The sequence below is a fragment of the Euprymna scolopes genome, chromosome 40, assembly GCF_053919585.1.
Source record: "Euprymna scolopes isolate OS-2025 chromosome 40, ASM5391958v1, whole genome shotgun sequence".
NCBI lineage: Eukaryota > Metazoa > Mollusca > Cephalopoda > Sepiida > Sepiolidae > Euprymna > Euprymna scolopes.
Window position 1 is genome coordinate 63,225,752 of NC_136521.1, and position 24,863 is coordinate 63,250,614.

A 24,863-nucleotide genomic window follows, 5' to 3' on the forward strand; every position below is an offset into this window, starting at 1 on the left:
ATAGAAATAATGATAAATGCGTATAGATAGATAAATAGATAGAGAGATAGATAGATAGAGAGGTAGATAAATAGATAGATAGATAGATAGATATAGATGGATAAAGATGAAGATAGATAGAGATGTGCAGAGATAGATATAAATAGAAATCGATATAGATAGATGCAGACAGATATAGATTAAGATAGAAATATATAGAGATGAATAGAAATACAAATAGATAGATAGATAGATAGAGCGGAAAATTTAATCCCCCTTTTCTTATATGTCCCCATACATCTGGGGATTTTCTTTAGCGTCAACAAACTCCAATGCCTTAAAACTTGGCCTTTTTTATTTCGGCAATGAAAACTTAGTTCGAATCCAATAATAAATATGCATGTACGTTTATTTTCACTGCAACAAGAGTTCACCGCAAGAAGAAGCGGTACAGGATAGGAACATCGGAGACTGACTATTGAGCGCATCAGTCAGAAAGTGCCATTGGTATTCTCTAGTAGACTCACTTAAGACCGGTTAACAATAAAATAACTGTTACACAAAGGGTGAAAAAAGAGCTTTAATGAGAGCATCTCATAGTTGGTTGAAAAAACAGACAAGAATTGGCGGAATTGTCGATCCCGCAATGGGAAGACTAAAAAATAAAATTAAATAAACGGACGATTTCGTGTTATCAAGTTGTTGCTTATGTTCCCGGCGTTTCATAAAAAATCGTGTTCTAAAACATGTCTTGACATTTGGCAAAGGATTGTATATCATTGGAAACCACGTATTCTGTTCTACAAGATAATTGGCATCGTTTTGTTGCTCATATAATTTTTTTTTTCGTTTTTCAGAACCGTCAAATGGAATGTCAAGTAGATGAAAAATATCACCTTTTAAACACCTTCTTTTCGCCGTTAATCAAAGTCAAAAAGCGAGTGAAGTGACCAAAGATATTTGTACCGTATATGGAGAAAACGCTATAGCTGAGAGAACTGTTCCAGATTCAAACACGGCAATTTTGACCTCAATGACGCTACTCGTTCCGGAAGATCAATCAACATAGACGAAGACCAACTCAGGGTTCTTTTGAAGGAAGATGGCCATCAGACATGTAGAGAATTTCGTGAAAAGATGAAGTGTGATTTTGCGACAATTTCACAATTTCAGTATGTGGGGTTCACACAAAAATTTGAGTTTGAATCCCACACGAACTTACTTTTGCTGTTAATTTATTTTGATTTTATTTTTAAAAAGAACGGCGGTGACTTATGCAACAAACTAATATTTTAGTCTAAGTTCTAAATTCAAGGCCTCCCCTTTCTTGGATCTCGCTAAATTTGTCTTAGCGAGGAGGAAAATTAATTAGGATTGAATACAGCGAATGAAAATGAAAAAGACTAGTGAGAAGTGAGATGCTCCAGACAAGACAGGAAGTCACTTGACGTAAGAAACCAAACAAGAACAGAAGCGTATTCTCACAAAGACAGGAGATGTATGTTGACCTTAGTCTGTAAAAGAGCAAGGCTATAGATCAAAGGAAAACAGTACACGGGAAAAGAGTTTCACAAGCGTGCAATTCTCGAAAATCATTATTGGAATAGAAAGATGTATGACTATCAAGTATAAGAATACCAACTGATGGTGATCACTAGATCAACGAATCAAACGTGCTGCAGCAAAAGAAGCATATAATATCTACCTATCTATCTATATATCCATAAAAGTAAAATTATATATATATATGTGTGTGTGTGTGTGTGTGTGGGTGTGTGTGTGTGTGTGTGGGTGTGTGTGTGTGTGTACATTTCCTTACCAAACTACTTTGTCAATTTTCGGTCTACAGACTCGAGATTTAACATACTGGGTATTGAGATTTGGGAAAATCTTATTAATTGGTTTTCGGCCAGAAATTTGGTTGTTAAGAGGTCAAAGTTCAAAGATTGTACCTTTGAAAACTCCTTCACCAATTTTGGGACTAAAAACTTGAAATTTTACATATAGTTCATGCGAACATGGATCTACCATATAATTTGATTACAGCCCAAAACAGTAAATGTTAAGGGGTCAAAATTATGGCCAAATTTAAAAAAAAAATTGCGGTCTTTAACAAATATCAATTTTTTGGTCTAAACATTTGAAATTTTATATAAAAGGTATTCAGACATAGAGCAGGCTTTTTAATCGTTTTTTTTTTTTTTTTTGCTGAAAATTTGGCTTCCAAGAGGTCAAAGTTCAAAAGATTTGACCTTTGCGGTCTCTAGCAAACTATTAAGCCAATTTTGGCTTTAAACATTTCAAATTTTACACAAAGGGTATTCAGACATGCATCTAGCTTTTTAATCAGTGTTTGGACGAAAATTTGGCTGCGAAAGGGTCAAAGTTGAAAAAGTTGACCTTTGCTGATTCTACCAAAATCCCTCGCCAGTTCTGGGTCTAAACACTTGAAAGTCTAGATGAAGGTTACTTGGACATAGGTCTGACATTTTAATTTTATTTGAGCCGAAAACAATAAATATTAAGGGGTCAAAATTAGGGTCAAAGTAAAAAAAAATATCTCTGCCGTCTCTAGCAACTTTCTCTATGGTAGTTAAGGAAGCCTTTTTTAAGGAAAGGCATTACCATACATATGCACGCTTTTTAATATATACATATGCACATAAAGTTATGAACAGTATATAAGGCCCGAGCAAAGCCAGACTACCTACTAGTCTATAAATCTATAAAAGTGAAAGTGTCTGTTTGTCTGGTTGTCTGTCTATGTACATTTCCCTACACAATACCTCTGTCAATTTTCGGTCTACATACTTGAAATTTGATTTACAGTGTACTGAGATTTGGAAAAATCTTTGTAATCGGTTTTGGCCAGGAATTTTGGGTGAAAGTTTAACGTTGTGACCTCTGAGAACTCTACCAAACTCCTCCACCAATTTCGGGTCTAAGCACTTGAAATTTTAGATATAGGTTCCGTGGACATGGATATAAGTTATTAACTTTATTTGAGCTGAAAACAATAAATGTTAATGGGTCATAATAGGGGTAAAAGTTTTTAAAAAATTGACCTCTGCGTTCTCTACCAAATTACTCAGACAATTTCTGGTCTAAACATTTGAAATTTTACATAAAGGGTATTCAGAGATCGGGCAAGCTTTTTACTCGGTTTGGGTAGAACATTTTTAGTTACCTATATATAAATATATGTATGTATGACTTTCGACGAAGGCGACGGATTTTTAAAAGATCAGTATCGTTTTGAAATTCAACCTTTCAGACGACAAATATTGTAAAAATTGACTAAAAACATTAATAGCTCTACCTTCAACTGGGCACTTTTCTACAAGGGTCGCTTCTTTGCCGATATTTTCAAAAGTCACCCTCTCTTTTCGATTGTCTAGCCTTAATTAAAACCTTCGTCACTTTCGGTTTGGCGGTGATCGTAACAGCAAAGACGTCAGGTTTTTTCCCGTTCTTTTCTTCCTACGGTACGGGTTCGAGCCTGCCTTCCTACTACCACATTTTTTGCTTTGCTCAACATACACCTCCAAACACCTGGGCAACGCCGGGCACTCATGCTAGTATATCTATAAAATGAAATTGTCTGTGCGTGTACATTTCTCTACCAAACTACTTCGTCAGTTTTCAGTGAACTGACTTGAGATTTGACATGAGGGGTATGGAGATTTAGGAAAATCTTTTACATTGGTTTCGGCCAGAAATTTGGTTGTCAAGGGGTCAAAGTTCAACAATTTGACCATTGAAAACCCTACCAAACTCCTCCACCAATTTTGGGTCTAAACACTTGAAATTTTAGATGTATGTTACTTGGACATGGATCAAACTTTTTATTTGATATGGGCCCTAAACAATAAATGTGAAGGTGTCACAATTGGGATCAGTTAAAAAAAAATTGACCTCTGCGATCTTTACCAAATTACTCAACCACTTTTTTGTCTATACATTTGAAACTTTACATAAAGTGTATTACGACATAGAGAAAGGCGCTTAATCGTTTTGGGGCCGAATATTTTGCTGCCAAGAGATCAAAGTTGAAAGAGTTGACTTTTGTAGACTCTACCAAACTCCTCCGCCAATTGTGTAGACTCTACCAAACTCCTCCGCCAATTTTGAGGCAAAACACTTGAAATTTTAGATGTAGGTAACTTGGACATGAGTCGAAGTTTTTAATATATCTATATAATTATAAAACTTAAATGAGCTTGTAACGATGTATGTACCCCACTTCCCGGTTTACGATATCCGGTTGTGCATGCGCGCATGCCGAGCACATTGAAATATTTACGTTATTATTTCGAAATTATTATTTAACATGGGAAGAGTGGGGTTAAAATAACTTAAAACGTAATACAGAAATGAACGATGTCGCAATTTTCTTACAAATAAATCAACTTTAACCCCTTGACAACGTATTGTTTTACTGTGTACGTTTTCAGCGTCCCAATTATTTTGGATTTATTTTTTTCGCGTATAAATTGTCTAAATAATTGTTAATACTTTCTGCATTTTTTACATCGTTCATTTCCGTATGACGTTTAACTTATTTTATCGCAATTTTCTTACAAATAAATCTACTTTAACATTTGACAACCATAAGAGCATTTTACAACGTATTGTTTTACTGTGTACGTTTTCAGCGTCCCAATTGTATTTTTTTTTCACGTTTAAATTAAACGATATATCAAAATTTGAATAGTGCAGATTTACCTATAAGTATAGCAAACCCCTTATAATTCAATGGCTGAAGTTTTTTTTCAAAAATAAACAATTATAAACAGAACGACTCATAAAAATCTATCTATATTCTTTTTTTCATATTTAATATACTTTCATAGAAATGTTTCTGTTATGTAACAAAAACTATTTTCCTTACCGTCACAAGTGTCACGCTCATACATTAATTCCATAACTAATATAACATACTGACCCAACGGGTCACGGGTAGTCTAGTAGTATTTATAAAACAGTCTGCGACTAGAAATGTTAACTCTGGTTGCGGATTACAAAACAGGTCGGCATCAATCAAATTACGGATTCCTTTATCTGCCTTATCAGAAACTTGCAAATAGAACAGATATTCACCACATAATGGATATAGCAGTTGACTCACTGTCTGTAGGATTTCGTTGCGATCTGAGTTCGAGTATTTATTTATTTATTTATTTTTTTACTTACACGAATGAACTATTTCTGAAAAAAAAATACACGCATGCACATGGCTCAGTTTCTGTCCGTTTTTTACTTCATTTTTAAAAGGAATTTAACGTTACGTTTAATACCTAGGGTATTTCTGTTTATAATAAATAGAAATTTGCATTAATCAAGATATAATATTTATTCGGATTTTATGACCGGGAAACGCCGGGCGATTTGCTAGTACTTTATAATTTTAAATACCATCTGGTTTAATAGTATTTATAAAACGGTTTGAGACTAGCAATATTACATCTGGTTGCGGAGTAGAAGGCCGGTTGCTATCCACCAATTTAAGGATACCTTTCTGTACCATAAGGAATGTGTAGTTTTCATAATTATAATTTAAATATAGGTCTGACCTATAGAGTATGTCGTAGTCTGACGTAGGGGTCACTAAAAATTACGTGGATTTTAGGAGAGAGCTTCAAAAGATACGTATCAATTAGTGAAGAGTTGGATGGCAGTCGAAGAAGTCAGACTAAAAGTCGGGGAGATGCCGTAGAAGCTGGTGAAGTCAAGATCCAAATATGATCTATCGGTGTTGAATAAATGTTATATCAAATATAACTGCATGTGGTGCCATCTTTCGAAGAAAGAAGTATGTGAATTTGACCCGATTATTACTGTCATATTAAATGTTTATCAAACTCTTAAATGTTTACAGACGCTGTCTATTATATATACTGCTGTTTTTTATATACACTTCTTTTCTTCATCAGAGAACATTAGCAAAACTCTCTATCAATAAACATTGTCTAATTTCGTAGTTTGAAGCTCCCTCGTGTGCAAGTAAACGTTATCCACTCAAACTGAACTTGTCGATATGTTCGAGTCACTGTTTCAGTTCAGCTCAAGCAAAACAATGTTTATTGTAAAACGTTATATACCATCTGTCCTTCGATTTATACACACCAACATTTATTCATTGGTAACTGATACGCCGCTATCCAACATAAATACCTTTCCAACACAAAGGACGAATGACACTGATTTGAGAGTTTCAACAATAGGCCGATCGGAAACATATCTGATCTATCTTGGTTCTTGTCTTGGCGGAAAAGCTGCAATAAAAATTATTCCCAAGAACGACAGCATGTCGGGTTTTATTTTCGGCAATATTTTATTCCAGTGGTTTCCCTCTTGTAAAGTTGCACGCTGATTACGTTCTGATAATCGCCGTTTCAGTGGTCATCACGATCTGTCAACCCCCCCTCTCTCTCTCTCTCTCTCTCTCTCTCTCTCTCTCTCTCTCTCTCTATCTCTCTATCTCTCACACTACGACACCGACTGACTAATTGCAATTTCCCCTCCAAATGACGTCATTAATATACGCCCCTAAGATAATCACCTGATATGTGTACATGTCATTATTTATAAGTTGTCAACTAAATTGCTATTATAATATTTTATTGTTAACATTCCTTAATTAATGTAAGTTAATAATTATTCTAGATATTTTTTTTTATTATTCTAAAAAATATTTTACCTGACAAAACATTTTTGCTTGAATAATCATACTGATCATTGACCAGCATACGTTTGCCCGGTCAGTATCTAATAACCAGCATTTTACTGACAGTAGTCCTGCATATATAATCTGATGACATATACGTAGAGATTTTTTGTACAGGAGAGTCACAAATTATAAAGTCCTTTAAGTTGTTTGAGGATAAGGATATAGTCCGCGTGGCAACAACGTAATGAAATTGGGTGGAATTCGATTATTTAAGAGGACGGCTCAACACGAACTTATTTACGTTAGTCTTGAAAACAGCCATGTTGTAGTGAACTGGAAAGCAGCCCCGCGGTGCAGAGTTTCACGGGCGGGCAGTTTTAAGAAAAAGGAGAATAGCCTCAAGCGTGAGAAAGCGATTGCAGCGATAGAGAGAACCAATTTTACGAGGAGTAAAAAAAAAAGAAAAGAATTTGTCAGCTCAACTGCTCTCTAAGTCTGACATTGAAAATCCGACTAGATAACTTTATATGATAAATATAGAATGTTTTCTCCAACAACTTAAGTATCGATGCATCGCCATAGTGCTAATTAGTACTGAATAAATACATAAAAATCATAAAATAATAAAATATTATCAATTTAGCATTTAATTGAATTGCTGCGTCTCTACTGCTTGCGTCATCAATTGAAACTACTAAATTAGTCTGTAACGGAATAATGTCTAAAAATTCGGCATTTTATCATAAACATTTAAATAACTAAACTTTTATCTCTAGATTTCCCCGGTGATGAAACTGAAATCACTTTTAAAATTGATTAAGTCCTCGGGAACTGATTTCAGGATCGTTTATGTATAACAGGTTGTAGACGTGCATCTACGTCGCCCGGGAAAATTGAAGAATCCAGTAAATTTCTCGATCCATCACTAAATGTCATGCAAGCAGTGTTAACGGATTTTCAACTATCTATAATATAAAATATTTCGAATATACAAACTGTTTAAAACCATGTTAAGGTGTAAATATTTTTTATTTTTTTTATTTTTTATTTTTAAAATTAAAATGTTTCTTTATTATTTTCGGATATTTAAACATGTATTATCAGAGAAATAAAAAAAAGTATTGGTTTATTTATTCGTGAATACTGTGCCCGTCTCCCCGTTTTGTTTTATCAAGATTTTGCTGGTGTTGGCGCACGAAATAGTGTCATAAAAATTCACAAAATCTGTAGAACCACTATTATTAAAATTAAAATTTATAAACCAATTGTCAAAGAGAAAATACTCGATTTCTTGATTTTTTTTTTCGGAGCTATCTGAAATTAATCAGAAAATATTTCTATTTTAAAAGAAAAAATGAATGATTTTATTTAAATAAAATATTTTAATGTTAACGTGCTTATTCAAACGTTTTCATCTTAATAATAGTGCTTCATGATTTTTTTTTCTTACCGAATCAAATAATATTCAATATCATCTTTTACAAGCCACAAAGCCACAAAGAGGAGATTGTGTGTGCGAGTGAGTTCGTTCCCTATGGACTCAAAAACGGCTGGATCGATTTTCCGTCATTTCACACGATGGTAATTGACGTGTCTGGGTGTTTTCTTATAGAGGTGTTGTTTCAGAATGTCTTTAATATCAAGTTCTTCCTTTTTTACATCCTCACATCACAGATGTATTTGAAACCATTTATCACCGCAGAAGCAGAAAGGCCCAGCATGAAAAAGGCGTGATTGAAATGAATATTTCGTTTTAAAGCACAAAATAGAGCACGAATGTTTCCGTTTAGATCATATATATATATATATATATATATATATATATATATATATATATATATATATATATATGTATGTACATAAATATATATATATATACACATATATATACATATATGTATATATATATATATATATATATATGTATATATATATAAGTGAAAGTGTCTGTCTGTCTGTGTGTGTCTGTGTACATTTCCCTACGCAATAACTTTGTCAATTTTTAGTCTACAGACTCGAAATTTGATATACAGGGTACTGAGATTTGGGAAAATCTATGTGATAGGGTTTCGGCTAGAAAGTTGGCGATTAAAGGGTTAAAGTCCAACGATTTGACCTTTTAGAACTCTACCAAACACCTCCGACAATTTTGGGTCCACACACTTGAAATCTTATCCCCGAGTGGCATTCGGGCCTTGATAAGCAGTGACCCACATGTAAAAAAAAATATATATTAATAATGTATAAAATGTATTATATAAAATAAAATTAAAAAATATATATTTTTTTAAGATGTATATATCTATAAATATTTTTAATCTTTATATATGTTTAATTTAATAAGAATGTAAATATATAAAGTACTAATCATAGTGGGGTCATAAGAAGTCAAATGGATTCATCCTAATCTTATTAATACAACACTGGCAAATTAAAAAAAGTTTATCCATTTTGAATTTGGGAACAGGTGAATATCACAGGTAAGGAATTCATTTTTATAACATGAATAAGCTAGGCAAATTAATTAAGAATAGGAAACTAGATCTAATATTTGTAACATTTTTTCTTCTTAAGATCAGGGGAGGTAGTGTTTGATCAAGACTTCTTAGTAGTCATCATTTAATATACTGTTTTGTTTTTAAATCCCCGAAAAAGTGTTTTTTGGTAAATAATCGATGATCCCTAGGCGAGCAGTGGCGTTAGATGTTGAAAAAACTTTGGTGTAAGTCCGGAAAAATCATGGTGTTAGGCATATTTGCAGTTTCCATCGCATGACAAGTTCAACTGGGGGAACCAAGAGAAATCAGTGACCATCGAAAAAATGAATCCCTAGACGCGGAAAGCGTCAGATGTAAAAGCAACATTGGTCGTCTTGGCATCGTTCATTATTCTTGATGAGTACTGTCTGACGCTATTAGTTGAAAACAAAAGGAGGGAGAGATCATAGGACTTGACATTGTCGATATGACAATGAATACAATGGACATATGGTTAAGAATAACAAAAAATATAAAAATTAATTGTTTTAAAAAGTGTTAAGTTGTTGGATATGTGGGGAAATTAGTTTTTTTTTTAAATGGATGCAATGTCTCATGAAAACGAAATTGATTCTTAAAATGATATCGGGTTGGTTTTAAGAAAAATAATTCGTTTTAAAAAAAAGAAAATAAAGATAAATAAGTGAAGCATTCATTGTCCCCTGTGAGTGCACAGTGAACGAGACACAAAAAATGACTAAGTTCAGCATTTACTCCCCCCCCTTTAGCACCAAAAGTCCACAGGGAACGTCAAACCAAGCTGAAAATGAACAAACGGTGCAGTTTTAGGCCTTAACATATAAAAATTTGAGTTTTCCACCATGTAAAAAAAGAAATGACTTAGTCCCGCATTTGCCTCCAAGCATTTTTCCCCAAAAGTTCCTAAGGTCTTAATATATTATAATTTGAGTCCAACATGCAAAACTGCTAAATTGACATACACAGAAAATTTTGCGCAAATATGATAAAATAGTCCCCAAAGTCTCTTACCTGACAATTTCTTTTATTAGCCCTAAAAAGCCGCTGGGGAACAATCAAGAGTTATCGCAAAGTATAGACAAACAAAATTATATAGAAATCAGTTACTTAATACTCTTCAGAAAGTTTTATAAAACTCCAAGGCATAATAAGCACAAAAATGTCAATTATAGCCATTTTAATCTGAAAGACAATCCTATGGGGAAACCGGAGTTTTCCCGGAAAATATGTTCTGTTATTTTTTTACTCATATCATGTTTAATGTTTGTGCAAAATTTCCAAAAAAATCAAGACGTGGTTATTGAGAAAAGTGCGGACAGACGGATGAACGGACAAGGGTGAATTTACAGGTCCACCCTCTTTTTTTCGAGGGGGCAAAAATATTAAGATACACGAAATAAAACAAATAATCCAATAAAATAAACAATCGACCGTTATTAATATGGTGAAAATGAAGCAAAAATTGAAATGAAAATATTTGCTAAATGTCTATTATTCGTATTATTTTGATTCATCGGACTACTGTTCTCATCTTGAGTGTCAATTTCATAATGTTTCGGTCGATGTAATCTCCGACCTTCTTCAGATGTATCTTGTCAAACTCGGGAATTTGGATGAAATTTCGAACGGAACCCCTTTTTTTCACGAGAGCAGCATGCTCTTGTTCCCTCAGCCATGAACATTCCTGACGTTAACAATATACACCTGGAGAAGGTCGGAGGTTATATCGATTGTGAAAATGTCATTCAAGGTGAGAATAGTAGTCCGAGAAATCCAAATAATACGAATAACCAATCCTCATCTAAAAACTCAGAAATGTTTTTTTTTATGTTATAATCGACAAGGAAAGAAGTGAGAATCAACAAATATACAAGAAATAGTTGTTACCTGACCCGAGAAAAAAATCACTTTTAAGAGTGCTCACTGCTTGCAATGCGAAAGGCGTTCCAAAAGTAATGTTTCCTATTTTTTTTTTACTACTGCCGAATTGATTAGCTGTGGTTGCAAATTACATAACCATGATGACTGAGGTTATGCATTCATGACCAGAACGTTTGATTTTTCTGTTGCAGATACTGACGGTGAGAAATGCAAAGAGAGCATCACCTGTCATGGATGTGCATCAGAAGCAGAGATGCGTCATTAAATTCTTCCATGCAGAAAAAAAGTTAATCTGATCAACATTTACCGACGCCTGTTTAACATTTGTGAAGCCCATGCAGTTGATGTCAGCAGGGTTACTAGATGAGTTCGTTGATTTCAGATTTGCGACAGAGATGTGAGAGGCAAATCAAGCCTAGGACGCCCATATGCATCGGGAATGAGGATGACTTTGTAGACAAATTCTGGAACACAAACGATCACTCGTTTTAATGGTAATAGTCCTGTCATCGGAACTCTTGAACATTATTATTATTTATTTTTTTTTTTTTAGTTAAAAATAAGATCCATTACTTTTGGAACGACCCTTGTGTAACACTAACGCTCCCCGTGGTATTGGGAAAGACGTCTATAATATCACATTATTTGCGGCTATTTTTGGCATTATGGTTGGCATATTTTTAGCTGCACATATTGAAAAATACAATGAGAAAACCCTGTACCTAAACTGTTCCTATTTACAATGCCTCCCCACGAGACAGAGTTAGACACCAGGGTCGTTTTTTTTAATGTGGAGAAAAGGAACAAAAATAAAAATTGTCTCAGTCGTGAAAGATTTCTCCTCCACTGACAGAGAACAAGAAATTGAAGTGCAGTATATGAAGAACAGATACTACACTTTGATCCTGTCCCAAAGGAAACTGTTGAAAGAAAATCAAACAGGAAAATAATGGTATTCTTCTTTTTTTTTTTTTTTTTTTTTTAAATCATCAAATAGGATGACGCATTTTATCGCTTCATGTTTGATTCGGGATTACCCTGGAGATAAATGTAATAGAATAGAAAAAAAAAAATGGTTGTCTTCAAGGAAATCGTTGACGGAAATCTACTTACCCATTTCTTCTCGTTGTTTACCACGGCATCCAAATATCGCGGAACAAATGACTCGAATTTAGATTTTTCCACGTCACCTATATTAACATTTTCCACGTTCCACTGTGCCTCACAGGCGATATCATACTCGCCCGGCCCGGGTACATCGTTCGGCTTGTATGTAATCCTTTTGCTGGAGTAGTTTCCAAAATGGCAGCCTTTGTACGATTTGGTTCCGTATGTCAAACCCTTGGAAATAATTAAAAACAAAAAAAATATATATATATATATATATATATATATATATATATATATATATATATATATATATATATATATATATAGTAAAGAAATAGTTGAAGTAATCGTTTCTCAAATGTTCGTGAAAGTGTCGATTAAAAAAATATATCAATCAGTTATTAGTAGGTTTCTTATTTGTATTATTCCACCTTTACTGTTACGAACGATGGGTTGTTCGAGCTTGTCGGACTTGGAGACTTGCACAGAAATTTTGAACCGAACTCTATATTTAATATATCAAATATATCAAATCTGTTGCCAAGGCCGCTGGAAAAATTGTGGGATCTTTCTATCGATCCAGTAGATATCTCACTGCTGATGCTATTCTCTATCTATATAAGAGCCAGGTACGTCCAAGGATGGAATACTGTTGCCACATCTGGGCAGGAGCTGCTAGAAAGGACTTGTCCTGCCTTGATAGAGTTCAAAATAGACTTCGTAGCCTCGTAGGAGATGTCCTTTTCTCCTCCTTACAACCTCTATCTCACAGAAGAGATGTTGCGAGTTTGTCTCTGATGTATCGTTATTTTCATGGAAAGTGTTCAACTGAGCTTCAATCTATGGTCCCCCCTCGCCAAACTTTCACAAGAAACACTCGTCTAGCTGTAAACACTATCAATAATTTCCCCCACTCTTTATCTGTGCCTAAACCTAAACATAGATTCCATGAACAAAGCTTCTTTCTTAGAACTGCACGCCTGTGGAATTGTCTTCCGTTTTCCTGCTTTCCGGCTGACTACAATATGGTTGTGTTCAAGTCTAAGGTAAATAAGTTCTTGATGAGCCGTTCCATATAAGTTATTAAATTTACCAAATTTTCATTACTAATGATTACTATATTGACCAACTTCTACTGTACACTCTTTAACCCTTATCCTTGAGTGGCCTCTGGGCCTTGATAATGTGGTGATGCCTTTGTAAAAAAAAAAAAAAAAAAAAATTTGCTTCGAAGTAATAGATAAAATCTGGATTAAAATCAATTTCAGGATATTGAGTTAATGACATCTTTCTGATTACTTTTTCAGTTTTCTGGCCCCAGTCAGTCATTTGAGAAAAGAACTCTGGTGAGATTAATTAGTTGAAACACAGTAGTTGCAAAATATGTACCCAATACTCTAGATAGATCAGATATGTTATAATTTAATGATGCACTAGATAGAACAGTATAATCCTTTGTATGTGGTTTAGGCTAAATCTGTCGCTGTTTATTACTTTAAATACAACAGGAGTTCTGTGTAAGTTCGGTGCAGGTGAATTTCCAACTTTTTTTTCAATCTCTAAAAACAAGTGGGCTTAATTGAGAAGGTAAAATAAGCACAATTCTTAATCTAAAAATGTTACAGTTTTGTTTCTTATGGTCTGGCCAAGGCCGGGTACAAGTTTGCAGTAATTCACAATCGAACTTACAACCTCCAGAAGTAGATGCACTACTTTTGGAAACGTCCCTCATGTAATACTAAAACTCTTCGGTGAAATATGTCTACCCCGTGCCTCTGTTCAGTCACGAAAGACAAAGGATACGCCCTGTAGGTGCAGCTATGCCCGTAATTGTGGGGCAGGGGTTGTACAATCCTCAACCACACCTCTCCTGAATCGGCATTGTTTTAATCCAGTGGCAAGGAGAAAGCCAGAACGACTGGAAACAATGCTGAGATAAGCGGAGAGCACATACAGCACCTGAAAGTCCCAACTGGTCACTCATTTATTACTGACCATGTTCAACCTTGCTAAACCGGTGATCCAGCGATTAAGATTATAAAATCACAACATTTACAACTGAATGTAACCTAGTACTTTATCTATTACCACACGGGTTGTCATTTATTTTAACACATTAGGTCTGACTGTCCTCTAAATAAGACACCAAATAAAGGAGCGAGAGTATAAAAATGCCCTAGCAATGCAGAAAACCGGATGTTAAATGTGATTTATGGAAATAATGGACAAAAGGAATAGGATTTTGTAGAGCTTGTTTTTTTTTTAAATCTTCTTCGTTTGGTATAGCTGGGATGGGAAAAATATTTGATATTTCGAGAATATAATCTCTTTTTCAGATTTTATTTAACAAATTGAGGAAGATATGGTCATCCACTCTCTCAGAAAAGTTTAAAGTGAGACACTTTGCTGCCACAGTAGAAACACTTCTTTCTCAATGGTACTGAAACACGAACTCTTTCTGATGCGCTGAAGAGGAGACTTGATGACTGTTACTCACAGATACTCAGGATGACCCTCAATACACCATGGAGGAGCCACGCAGCAAGCCAACAGCTTTATAGTGACACTGAAATTGGCCAAGATCAAAGTGTAGTATCTGTTCTTCAGGTGCGGCACTTCCATTACTCATTCTCTTTCAGTTGAGGTGGGGTCCTTCACGACTGAGACAATTTTTATTTTTGTACATTTTCTCCATGTTAAAAAACGACCCTGGTGTCTAACTCTGTCCCGTGGGGAGGCATTGTAAATAGGTGCAAGAGAGAAAGGTGAGAGTAGCCAATCACTGCATGCGGCACAGCGAAGAGGAAGCCAGCAAGCTAGTTCTCTGGATACTAACAAATGGTCACCTAAACCGTAGTAGAAGAAGAATGACCTACATTGACAACGTAATACAGAACACAGGATTGGAAAGTGTTCGGGGCCTGCAAACTGTCATGCAGGATCGAGAGGAATGGAAAAGTCGTGTAGGTTCGGTGGTGAAGCGTCCGGGAAGACGACGGAAATGAGAGAGAGAGAGAGAGATGAGAGAACTGTTATAAAAAGCAAATAGAAAGCAGGAAAATGGAACAGAATTCCACAGGCGTGCAGTTGTAAGAAAAAAAGATTTGTTCATGGATTCTACGTTAAGTTTTAGGCACAGATAAAGAGTGGGGGAAATTATTGGTAGTGATTTCAGGTAGACGAGCGGTCTTCATAAAAGTCAGGCCAGAGGGAGAAACATGGATTGAAGCTCTGACGAGCATTTGCCATAAAAATAACGATAAAGTTAAGACAGGCTCGTAACATATCTTCTGTAGGAAAAAGGTTGAAGGGAAGAGAAAAAGGCATCCCCCACTAGGCTATGAAGTCTATTTTGAACTTTGTCAAGCAGGATTAGCTGCTTCTAGCAGCTCCTGTCCAGATATGGCAACAGTGCTCCATCCTTGGACGTACTGTGCTCTTATACAGGTAGAGAATTGCATTAAATGGAAACGAAAAATGTTGTTTCTCTTAATGTGCCATCTTAAGGAAAGCTGATAATTATTATATTTTCGATGACATTACGACATTTTTTTTTTGTAAATGTCGTCCAAATAAGATGACATTTGGAAGAAGTACGAGATTAAGGTGAAGATGAGCATCTTATGAGATTTTTCTTTAAGATATAATGTTCCGGGAAGCTGATAAAGATGGCGATGCATTGGATTGGTATTGCTGATAAAGTTTCTTTAGGTGCACGAATGAAAGATGTGTGGCATTTTATAAGCGTGAATATGGTTTCCTGTGAAGAAAGACGAACGCGCAATAGATTTGGGTAAATTACGATGTGGAGTCGCCATTGATGTGAGACGAACGTTTGTATATATTGTTTTTCTATTATTTATTGTGTGGTATATGACTTGAAGAATAATTAGAAAATGAGAATGAGAAAAGACATGGAAGAAGAAGTAGAAGCGGGAAAATATAAACGAAAAGGAGGAAATTAGCGGAGAAGGAGGATATGAATAATGAAGAAGGAGAAAAAATGATGCAAAATGAAAGAAAGACAGAGAAAGAAAACAGATGGGTAGGAGGGGAAATAAAGAAGGAAAGACTGAAAGATGGGAGGAAAAAACAAAACAAAACAGAGAATTAGGAGAAGGGGCCGAAATAGGAGAAGAAAAAGAAGAGGAAGAAGAATAGGAAACCCAAAGAACGAACAGAGACGAGTAACAGAAGAAAAAGAAGAAAAAGAAGAAGAAGAAGAAGAAGAAAAAGAAGAAGAAGAAGAAGAAGAAGAAGAAGCAATGCTGGAAGCAGAGAATTAGAAGAAGGAAGAGGAGGATAAATAGGAGGAGGAGGAAGAGGAGAGGAAAAGGAAGAAAAACAGACGAAAAAGAATAGAAAAAGAAAAAGCAAGAAAATGATTGGAAAATTAAGAGCAGAAGAAAAAAGAAAGTGAATGAAAAAAGAAAAGCAAAAGAAAAGATATGATTAAGAGGAAACGAAGAAGAATCAAAAAAGAAAACAGAATTAGTATGGAAGAAGGAGAAGAAGTAGAAGATGAAGAAGAAGAAGATGGTGATGATGGAAGAGAAGAAGATGAAAAAAAATGAAGGAATAAGAAAAAGGATCAAAAGAAGGTAAAGATATTAAAGAAAGAATAAGAAAATGATACCAGAAAGATAGCAGAGAAAGAGGAGAAGGAGGAGGAGGAGGAGGAGGAGGAGGAAGAAAAGGTAAAGGAGAAGAAGAAAACGAAAAATAAGAGGAGAAAAAAAAGAAAATCAAGTGTTAGGATAGGAGGAGATAAGAGTGCCTGCCCGTGGAATGTTTGTGGCAAGTGTTGCGCAATAATCAACTACACCTGAGTCTGTTATGTTAAATATAACTAACAATTGGCGGTTCAGGACAATTGGAAACAATGCCGAGCTAAGCATAGAGAACGTACAGCGTCTGCTATTTCCAAATGGTCACCAATCTGGTACTAGCCAGGCTCAACGTTGCTTAATTTCAGAGAGCTAACGAGAACCGGTGTGTCAACGAGATGATGGTATGTACATATGTATGTATGTATGTATGTATGTACATACATACATACATACATACATACATACATATAAAGTATGTGTATGTGAAAAAGTTGTGGACGTATACGAGGGAGCAGATCGTGTTCTGAGCCTTGACCTTTGTACCTTTGTTAAATCTCGGATTGACCTCTCCGGCATTAAATAAGTAAATTGTTAATGAGAGGATGGCGTCTGCGTAATAAATCACTTATTTTACGCGCCGAGCTGCACTCAGTTGACTTCCACCTCAGGGCGCACTCTTGCATCGGATGTGCACATAAATAAAATAAAAAAAATGAAATGTTGGGTGCGGGTAATTTCGGGTTCGGAGAATTTAAACAATAGTTAAAGGTCGGATGGAATAAGGGGTGGGGGGGATAAACACGGTGTTATGTAGTAACGCGAGGGACGGGGTGGGGGAGATGGGTATACTGAGTAGGAAGTTGGAAAATACAAAGAAGACTTAGGGGAATTTTTTCTATAATATCATATTAGATGGAAAAGGATTACGACGTTGAAATAGAAAAGGTTATTAAAGGGAATGGTAAATCGTTCTAGAGAAAGAGAGAGACTTGAAGAGACAGAGAGACGTATGGGAAGAAGAACGAAGTGCATATACATACACACACATACATATATATATATATATATATATATATATATATATATATAGATATAGATAGATAGATATAGATATATGTAATATATATATAATGTGATTGATAATTCAAAATTCAAATTAAAAATTAAAAATCTGTTTCATAAGAAGGAACAACAACAAAGCCAATAATTTGTACGATCGTTTCGGAAACGATCTTTTTATTGTGATAGACATTAAATCATGGACAATAATTTTGACATATAGTTTTTTTTTTAAAGTCTCCTAATCAGCAAAAATATTGGGTGTTTTTTTTTTTATATATAAAGGACACCATCAATAAACCTAGCATTTTTAAGTAAGGCAGATGTATCTGGAAAATATTAAAATAAAAAGGAAAATATTTACTTATTAATGTTGATAAGCAAAGTAATATGGGTTGAGAATAAAAAATAGAATAAAATTATAAATCTGAATTTGGCTTAAATATAAGTTTATAATAATATGTTTTTAATAAAAGTTAAGAATTATATATATATATATATATATATATATATATATATATATATATATATAGCTTTTAAATGTTCGCCTTTTGAAAACCGTAATTATCGTCAAAGCATTCATTTGGATGTTCATTGTAGCTTATAAATACCCGAAATGTTGAATTTTCAAAATGAACGCCAATGGAACATTTTTTAGCGGTTAGAATCTGTTAGTAAACGCCTAATTTAAAATTAAGCAAATATTTTTTTAAAAAAGAGGGAAGATAATCCTATTTGTCTAATTAAATGATCAAAGGGAGATAATTAGTGTTTATTCTATTTAGATTATATAATTTTTTTATTACATTTTCATCCCAAATAAGGCATATTGCCACTTTGTTGTAGGGGGCTACTATCATGGGCATGGGCATCAGGGGTACTGTGTAGAGAGTTGGGCAGCAAGATGTCGGTTCACGTTGCACTTGAACTTCTGCATATCAGTACAGTTGGGGAAGCAGGAACCCGGCAGGGAATTCCAAAGTCTAGCTGTCCTGGGGAAGAAACTACTGGAGTAGAAGGCTCTCTTGCATCTAGGGATCTCTACTGTGAAGGGGTGGGATTTAGCTGCTTGTCGGGTTTGTCGAGAGTATTTACGTCGAGGGGGCACAAGTGCTAGCAGTTTGTCAGAGCATTCACCATTAAAGTACTTGTAGAACAGGCAGAGGGATGCAACATTTCGTTGATAGGACAGGGGCTGAAGTTTAGATGACAGTTCAGGACCTATCAGATTGGCGACTTTCTTTTTAATCTTGTCTAGGAGCGAGAGACTAGTGGTAGATGCACCAGCCCAAATATGACAACAATACTTCATACATGGGCGAATGGTGGCCTCATAGAGGTATAGGATACTTTCGGGTGTTAGTATCTTTCTAGCACGGTAGAGAGAACTTACCTTCTTCGCAGCTGTCCTGGCGATACTCTCGATGTAATTGTTCCAACTCATGTTTCCTGAGAGCGTTAGGCCGAGGAGTTTAAAGGATGTACTTTCAGATAAAGAGTCATTGGCCATTGCTATAAGTGGTAGAGAAGGTTTCTTGTAATTATTGAAGGAAACGAGTTTTGTCTTGGCAGCATTGAATGTGACCATCAATTTATGTCCCCATTCCACTACAGATAATCATTGTGCCATTTCTTTAGATATGTGTCCATTTGTTTTCCTGTCGTGTCTGTTATAGAGTGTGGTGTCGTCAGCATGTATAGCCATCTCACAGGCAATTTTATCAGGGAGGTAATTTATGAATATTAGGAATAACAGAGATCCCAAGATAGACCTCTGAGGTACTCCCGCATTTATATCGTATTGTTTAGATGTACGACCGTCGTGGACAACCTGGATTTTTCTCTTATCTAAGAAGGATTTAATTATGGCATGTATTCTTCCAGTGATACAATATGATCTGATTTTCCTGAGAAGACCTTCATGCCATACCCTGCCAAAAGCCTTAGATATATCTAGAGCTATCGCTCTACCCTCCCCCGCTTTGTCCAGTGACTGGTATATACGTTCTAAGATTACAGTTAGGATGTCTGCTGTTGAACGGGCTTGTCTAAATCCATATTGTTTGTCAATCAGAATTTAGCATCTGTAAGGTGATGGACTAGAGCTTGGATAATTATTGTCTCAAATATTTTGGCGAAAAGTGGGAGGAGGCTAATGGGGCAATAATTTACTGGGTCACTTCTCTCGCCAGAATTCTTGCAAACTGGTACTACAGAAGCAGTTTTCCAGCAGGCAGGAAAGCAAGATTCATTAAGGCATTTGTTGTAAAGTTTGGAGAGAACTGGAGCTACTTCGGCGGCGCACTTTTTTAATAGCACAGCCGGGATGAGATCAGGTCCACATGCTTTTGCAGTGTCAAGATTTCTTATGATAGCATACACCTAAGAAGGAGTGATTTTCAGATCGTCTAGTGTGGCGTCTGTCCGCAAAGGAACGTCAGGGAGGGGGTGGTTCGCACGGTCCAGTGTGGAGTTGGAGGCAAACCGATTGGCAAGCATGTTAGCCTTCTCAGTTGAAGAGCAAACAACTTCATGATTGTTGGGTATATGGAGGATTGTTGATTGCCCATTATTTACTAGACTGTTGTAGTTTTTCCAGAAGTCGCGGGTGCCTACATTCTGTGCTTCGATGCGTGTTTTGGTGGTTTCAATAAATTATCTTTTAGCTGTCGCTATTTCTTTCTTACAGTTACTTCTGGCTTTTATGTACTTCTGCCTGTTTGAACTGAACTTATGTCGGTTAAATCTGCGGTACGCATGTTGCCTTTGCGGGATGGCGGCTGCACAAGTAGAAGTAAACCATTGGGGAGAGTGCGGCTTGCTATAAAAATTCCGTGTGGGAACATGTGCTTCAATTGCTGTTTTGAACCATACAGTGGTATAATTTGCGCACTGTTCAGTACGAAGTGAAAAGATATTTTGCCATGGGGCGTCCCTGATGAGATCCCTGATGGCTTCCCAGTCAGCCTTTTTATAATATCTCGTTGTTTTGAGTAGTGGCTCTTCAGTTTTGTGCTCTAAAGTTTAGAGCTATTTCAACTATTACCACTGCATATTCGCCGTTCCCAAGTGGGCTGTGGGCATTAGTTACACAGTCATCGGGGACTGTGGTCAGAAACAAATCTAGAAGTGATGCGTGTTGTTCTTGCTGGTTTGGGAAACGGGTTGGAAACGTAACCATCTGTGATAGGGAATGAGATATAGAGAAGTTATATGTAGTCATACCAGATGTTTCTGTGTGAGTAGAAAATCCAAGCCAGTTGCTGTGGTGGACATTGAAGTCACCAAACACATGCACCTGTGCGCTAGTGTCAGGGGAAAGTGCTGTATCTATGCTGCCAGAGACTTTGTTTATTAGGGTACAGTCCTGGGTCGAGGGAGAGCGATAGAGAAAATAAAAGTAGCTAATGTTATGTTCCATGTTAAGTCTAAAGCACATAAAGGCTTGATCGTCCGATTCTAGTTTAGTTTCTCTAGTCAAGGGGAAGGTATTCCGAATATATACTCCAAGCCCGTGCATATTTGCATATTATATGCATATAATATAATGGGAACTTACTGAATTTAGTAATTTTAATAATTTATTTATTTATTTATTGAAATTAATAAATGTAGTATAGGTTAAACTTAAATAGATATTTATATAATATACAATAATAATAAATATATCAGATGAATTAATATTAGTAATAATATTGATGATCCAAATTGTATTACCAAGGGTATTAAGTTATGAATTAAAATTTCAAGATAGCTTATTAATAAGCAACATTTTTAGTGACTTATGGTGGTTTATATTTGTTAAATTTAAACCAACCTTCATGACTGCATGAGGAAATAAGCTCATCTCTTGAATTTATCACATATTATCACATTAAAATACAATCTGCTCTTTAGACTAATGTTATAACCCACTTCATATATATATATATATATATATATATATATATATATATATATATATATATATATACGGCATAATCAGGTTGACACACCTATTCTCGTTAGATCACCGAAGTTAAGCAACGTTGAGCCTGGCTAGTAATAGATGGGTGACCATTTGGGAATTCTAGCCACTGTATTTGCTTTCCGCTTATCTCGGCACTCTGTCCTTTCGTCCTGAATCTCCACTTGCCAATGGTCAACAATGTCGACTCGGGAGAAATATGGTTGGAGTTTGTGCACTGCAGCTCTTACCACAAAATTTCACGGGCATGCACCCTTACAGCGGGTATCCATAGTCTGTCAAGACTGAAGGATGTCATTACATATTATTGGTGAGATGATTAATTGAAATCGAAATCGGGAATCAGAAAAATCGGAAGATTTGACTATATTGAAATCGGTATCAGAATCGGAAGATTTGACGCCTTATTTCCGATGCCAAAACGATTCTTTTAATTGTCCTTTTTTATTTGATTTTTTTTTTTTAAGTAAAATCTTACATTTGCTGGTAATAATGATAAAATAAAAATATTTATTGATTTTAAAATACACGTAAAGCTAAAATCGATAGATCATTCTCCGCAAGTGTACTTTGAAGTTTAAGAAACTATCTGCATAGTTAACATGTGTTTTTTTAATGAAAATCAGGAGAAACAAGAATCTTATAGTTAAATAATTAGAGATTTATAAATAATCGGAATCGTTCATTTTATCGGAATCGGGAATTTAGTTCAGAATCGGTAATTATATCGGAATCGGGAAAAAGATTGTTATCGTGCCATCACTAATATATATATATATATATATATATATATATATATATATACATATATATATATATATACATATATATACACATATATATATACATATATATAAATATATATATATATATATATATATATATATATATATATATATATATATAATATCTAAAATTTGTTCTTTGCTTTCTTTTCATGGTGATCGTTTTCCATTAACGTATTTAGATATTTTATTTTGAATACCCATTCTTGCCCTGGACATACGATTTCTTTTCTTTTCTTTTTTCATCGACTCTTTGTTTGCGACTCGCTTGGCTGTCGGCCATCTTGTTAATCAGCTCGCATTCACAAGAATTAAGACACTGCGCCGTAATGTTTGTCGTTTGTTTCTTTACGTTGATACGTGATTTGAGCAGCGGAAGATGGGCGGGGGAGAGAAAAGAAATGATTTATGTGAAAAATCGGCCCAATTTGGTGTCGAGTTTCCGCCGGAATTTCGGATGAGGAGCTACGTGCCTTATATTATACCAATTTAGCGAAAGAAATGAATGCGGAGGTTTCCAACGAAAGGGGGCACTTTAGAATGGATACAATTTTGGATAAATTATTAAAGCTTAAAAACAAAATTTAATCTACGCATCTATCAATTAAACTTATATATATAACATAATACTGGTATTCGTCTTGTTTAAAGCCATGCAAAATCTTGGCTCATCATCTGATATCGATTGTAGATGCATCTGAAAGGGCCACATGACTCTTGAACGTGACAAACCGACAGAAATTTCATTTTACACAAGTGGGACAAACGGGTTGACCGACTAAGTGGAATACATTTCTGCATTTTTGAAATACGCATTTGAATGCTCCGACCAACTACAAACCCTATGGTTCACTCGACGTAAATACCCCCGACAAACCCGACAAACCCGACGAACAGCAAAATCTCACCCCTACACAGTAGAGATCCCTACATGTAAGAGAGCCTTCTACTCTAATAGTTTCTTCCCCAGAACTGCAAGCTTTTGAAACTTCCTTTCAAGTCCCTGCTTTCCCAACTGAACTGACATGCAGAAGTTCAAGTATAATGTTAATGACATCTCGCTGCTCAACTCCTTCGTATTATCCCTGCGACATATGTCACCGATAGTAGCTCCCTACATCAACGTGGCACTTGTCCTTGTTTGGGGTGAAAATGAAAAAAAAAAAAAAAAAAACACTGCAGTACTAAAAGGGTACAAGAAATCTGTGGCCATTTTTATATCCATTCGATGCCTCCGTTCAGCTTCGAAAGACAAAGTATGCTCCTTGTAGGGGCAGCTGCACGTGTAATTGTGAGGCAAGGGTTGCGCAATTCCTAACCACACTTCTCCTGAATCGGCTCTGTTTGAGTCCAGTGGAAAGGAGAAGTCCAGGACGACTGGAAACAATGTCGAGATAAGCGGAGAGCGCATACAGCACCTAGAAGTCCCAAATGGTTACCCACTTAGTACTGAGCAGGTTCAACATTGATTAACTTCGGTGATCCAACATGAACCGGTGTGTCAACGTGATTATGCCGTATTTTATATGCATTGTGGCATTAGAAATCTATTTCTCGATTTCTTTTTGTCGGGGCAGGCTCATTTTCTTTAAGCAAAATTGTCACTTTCAAGACTTTTTCGGAGAATCTTAGAGATGTGAGTGAGGATTCTGGTGAGGGACTCCATCATAATATTTCAGTGATGAAGAAACGTTTTAAAGAATAAAATGGAACCCTGACAGACTACTGGAATATAAAAACCGAGTGTGGCACTTAACCCAAAAGGGCTAAAAGGACAAATATTGTTTAAACTGACAATTCTGTGTTTTCTATTCATAACCAATAATCAAATACGATTTATAGAACACATGAAAACGGTGCCTAATCTTTAGAAATAAAGATCAGATTTGTTATAAGGATAGTTTTCTAACACCAAAACAGATTTTTTGTGGCATGTACTTCATTTACCTGAATTTTTTTGTTTTGCACACTGTAATTTCTATTATTTTAATTAACTGGCCTACAGTTCTCACCCTGAGTGTTATTTTCACAACGTTCCGGTAAATGTACCATTTGACCTTCTTCGGATGTGTCGTGTGTAACTCAGTAATCACTCTGTCGAACTTTGAAATGTGCACGGAATTTCGAACAAAATCCACGTGGGCGATTGCTGGCTTCGTACAGAGATAGGATACTTTTAGGTTTGAGTAATTTTCATACGTCGAGACCATCACAAACATGACCTCCCACAACGTAATAGAGGTGATAGAGGCGATTCAACAAGGTAACTGCATTACATAAGGAAAC

General features: G+C 35.5%; 1 protein-coding gene across 1 annotated transcript in view; it reads right to left on the reverse strand.

The window, feature by feature from the left end:
- The window catches only part of LOC145265676 (sperm-tail PG-rich repeat-containing protein 2-like), a 1,924,518-nt gene that overhangs the window by 1,441,620 nt on the left and 458,035 nt on the right, over window positions 1-24,863 (reverse strand). Inside the window, exon 6 of the mRNA XM_080121737.1 lies at window positions 12,160-12,387. Within this exon, the coding sequence (XP_079977863.1) occupies window positions 12,160-12,387 (228 nt within the window). The remainder of the gene's footprint in view (window positions 1-12,159; window positions 12,388-24,863) is intronic.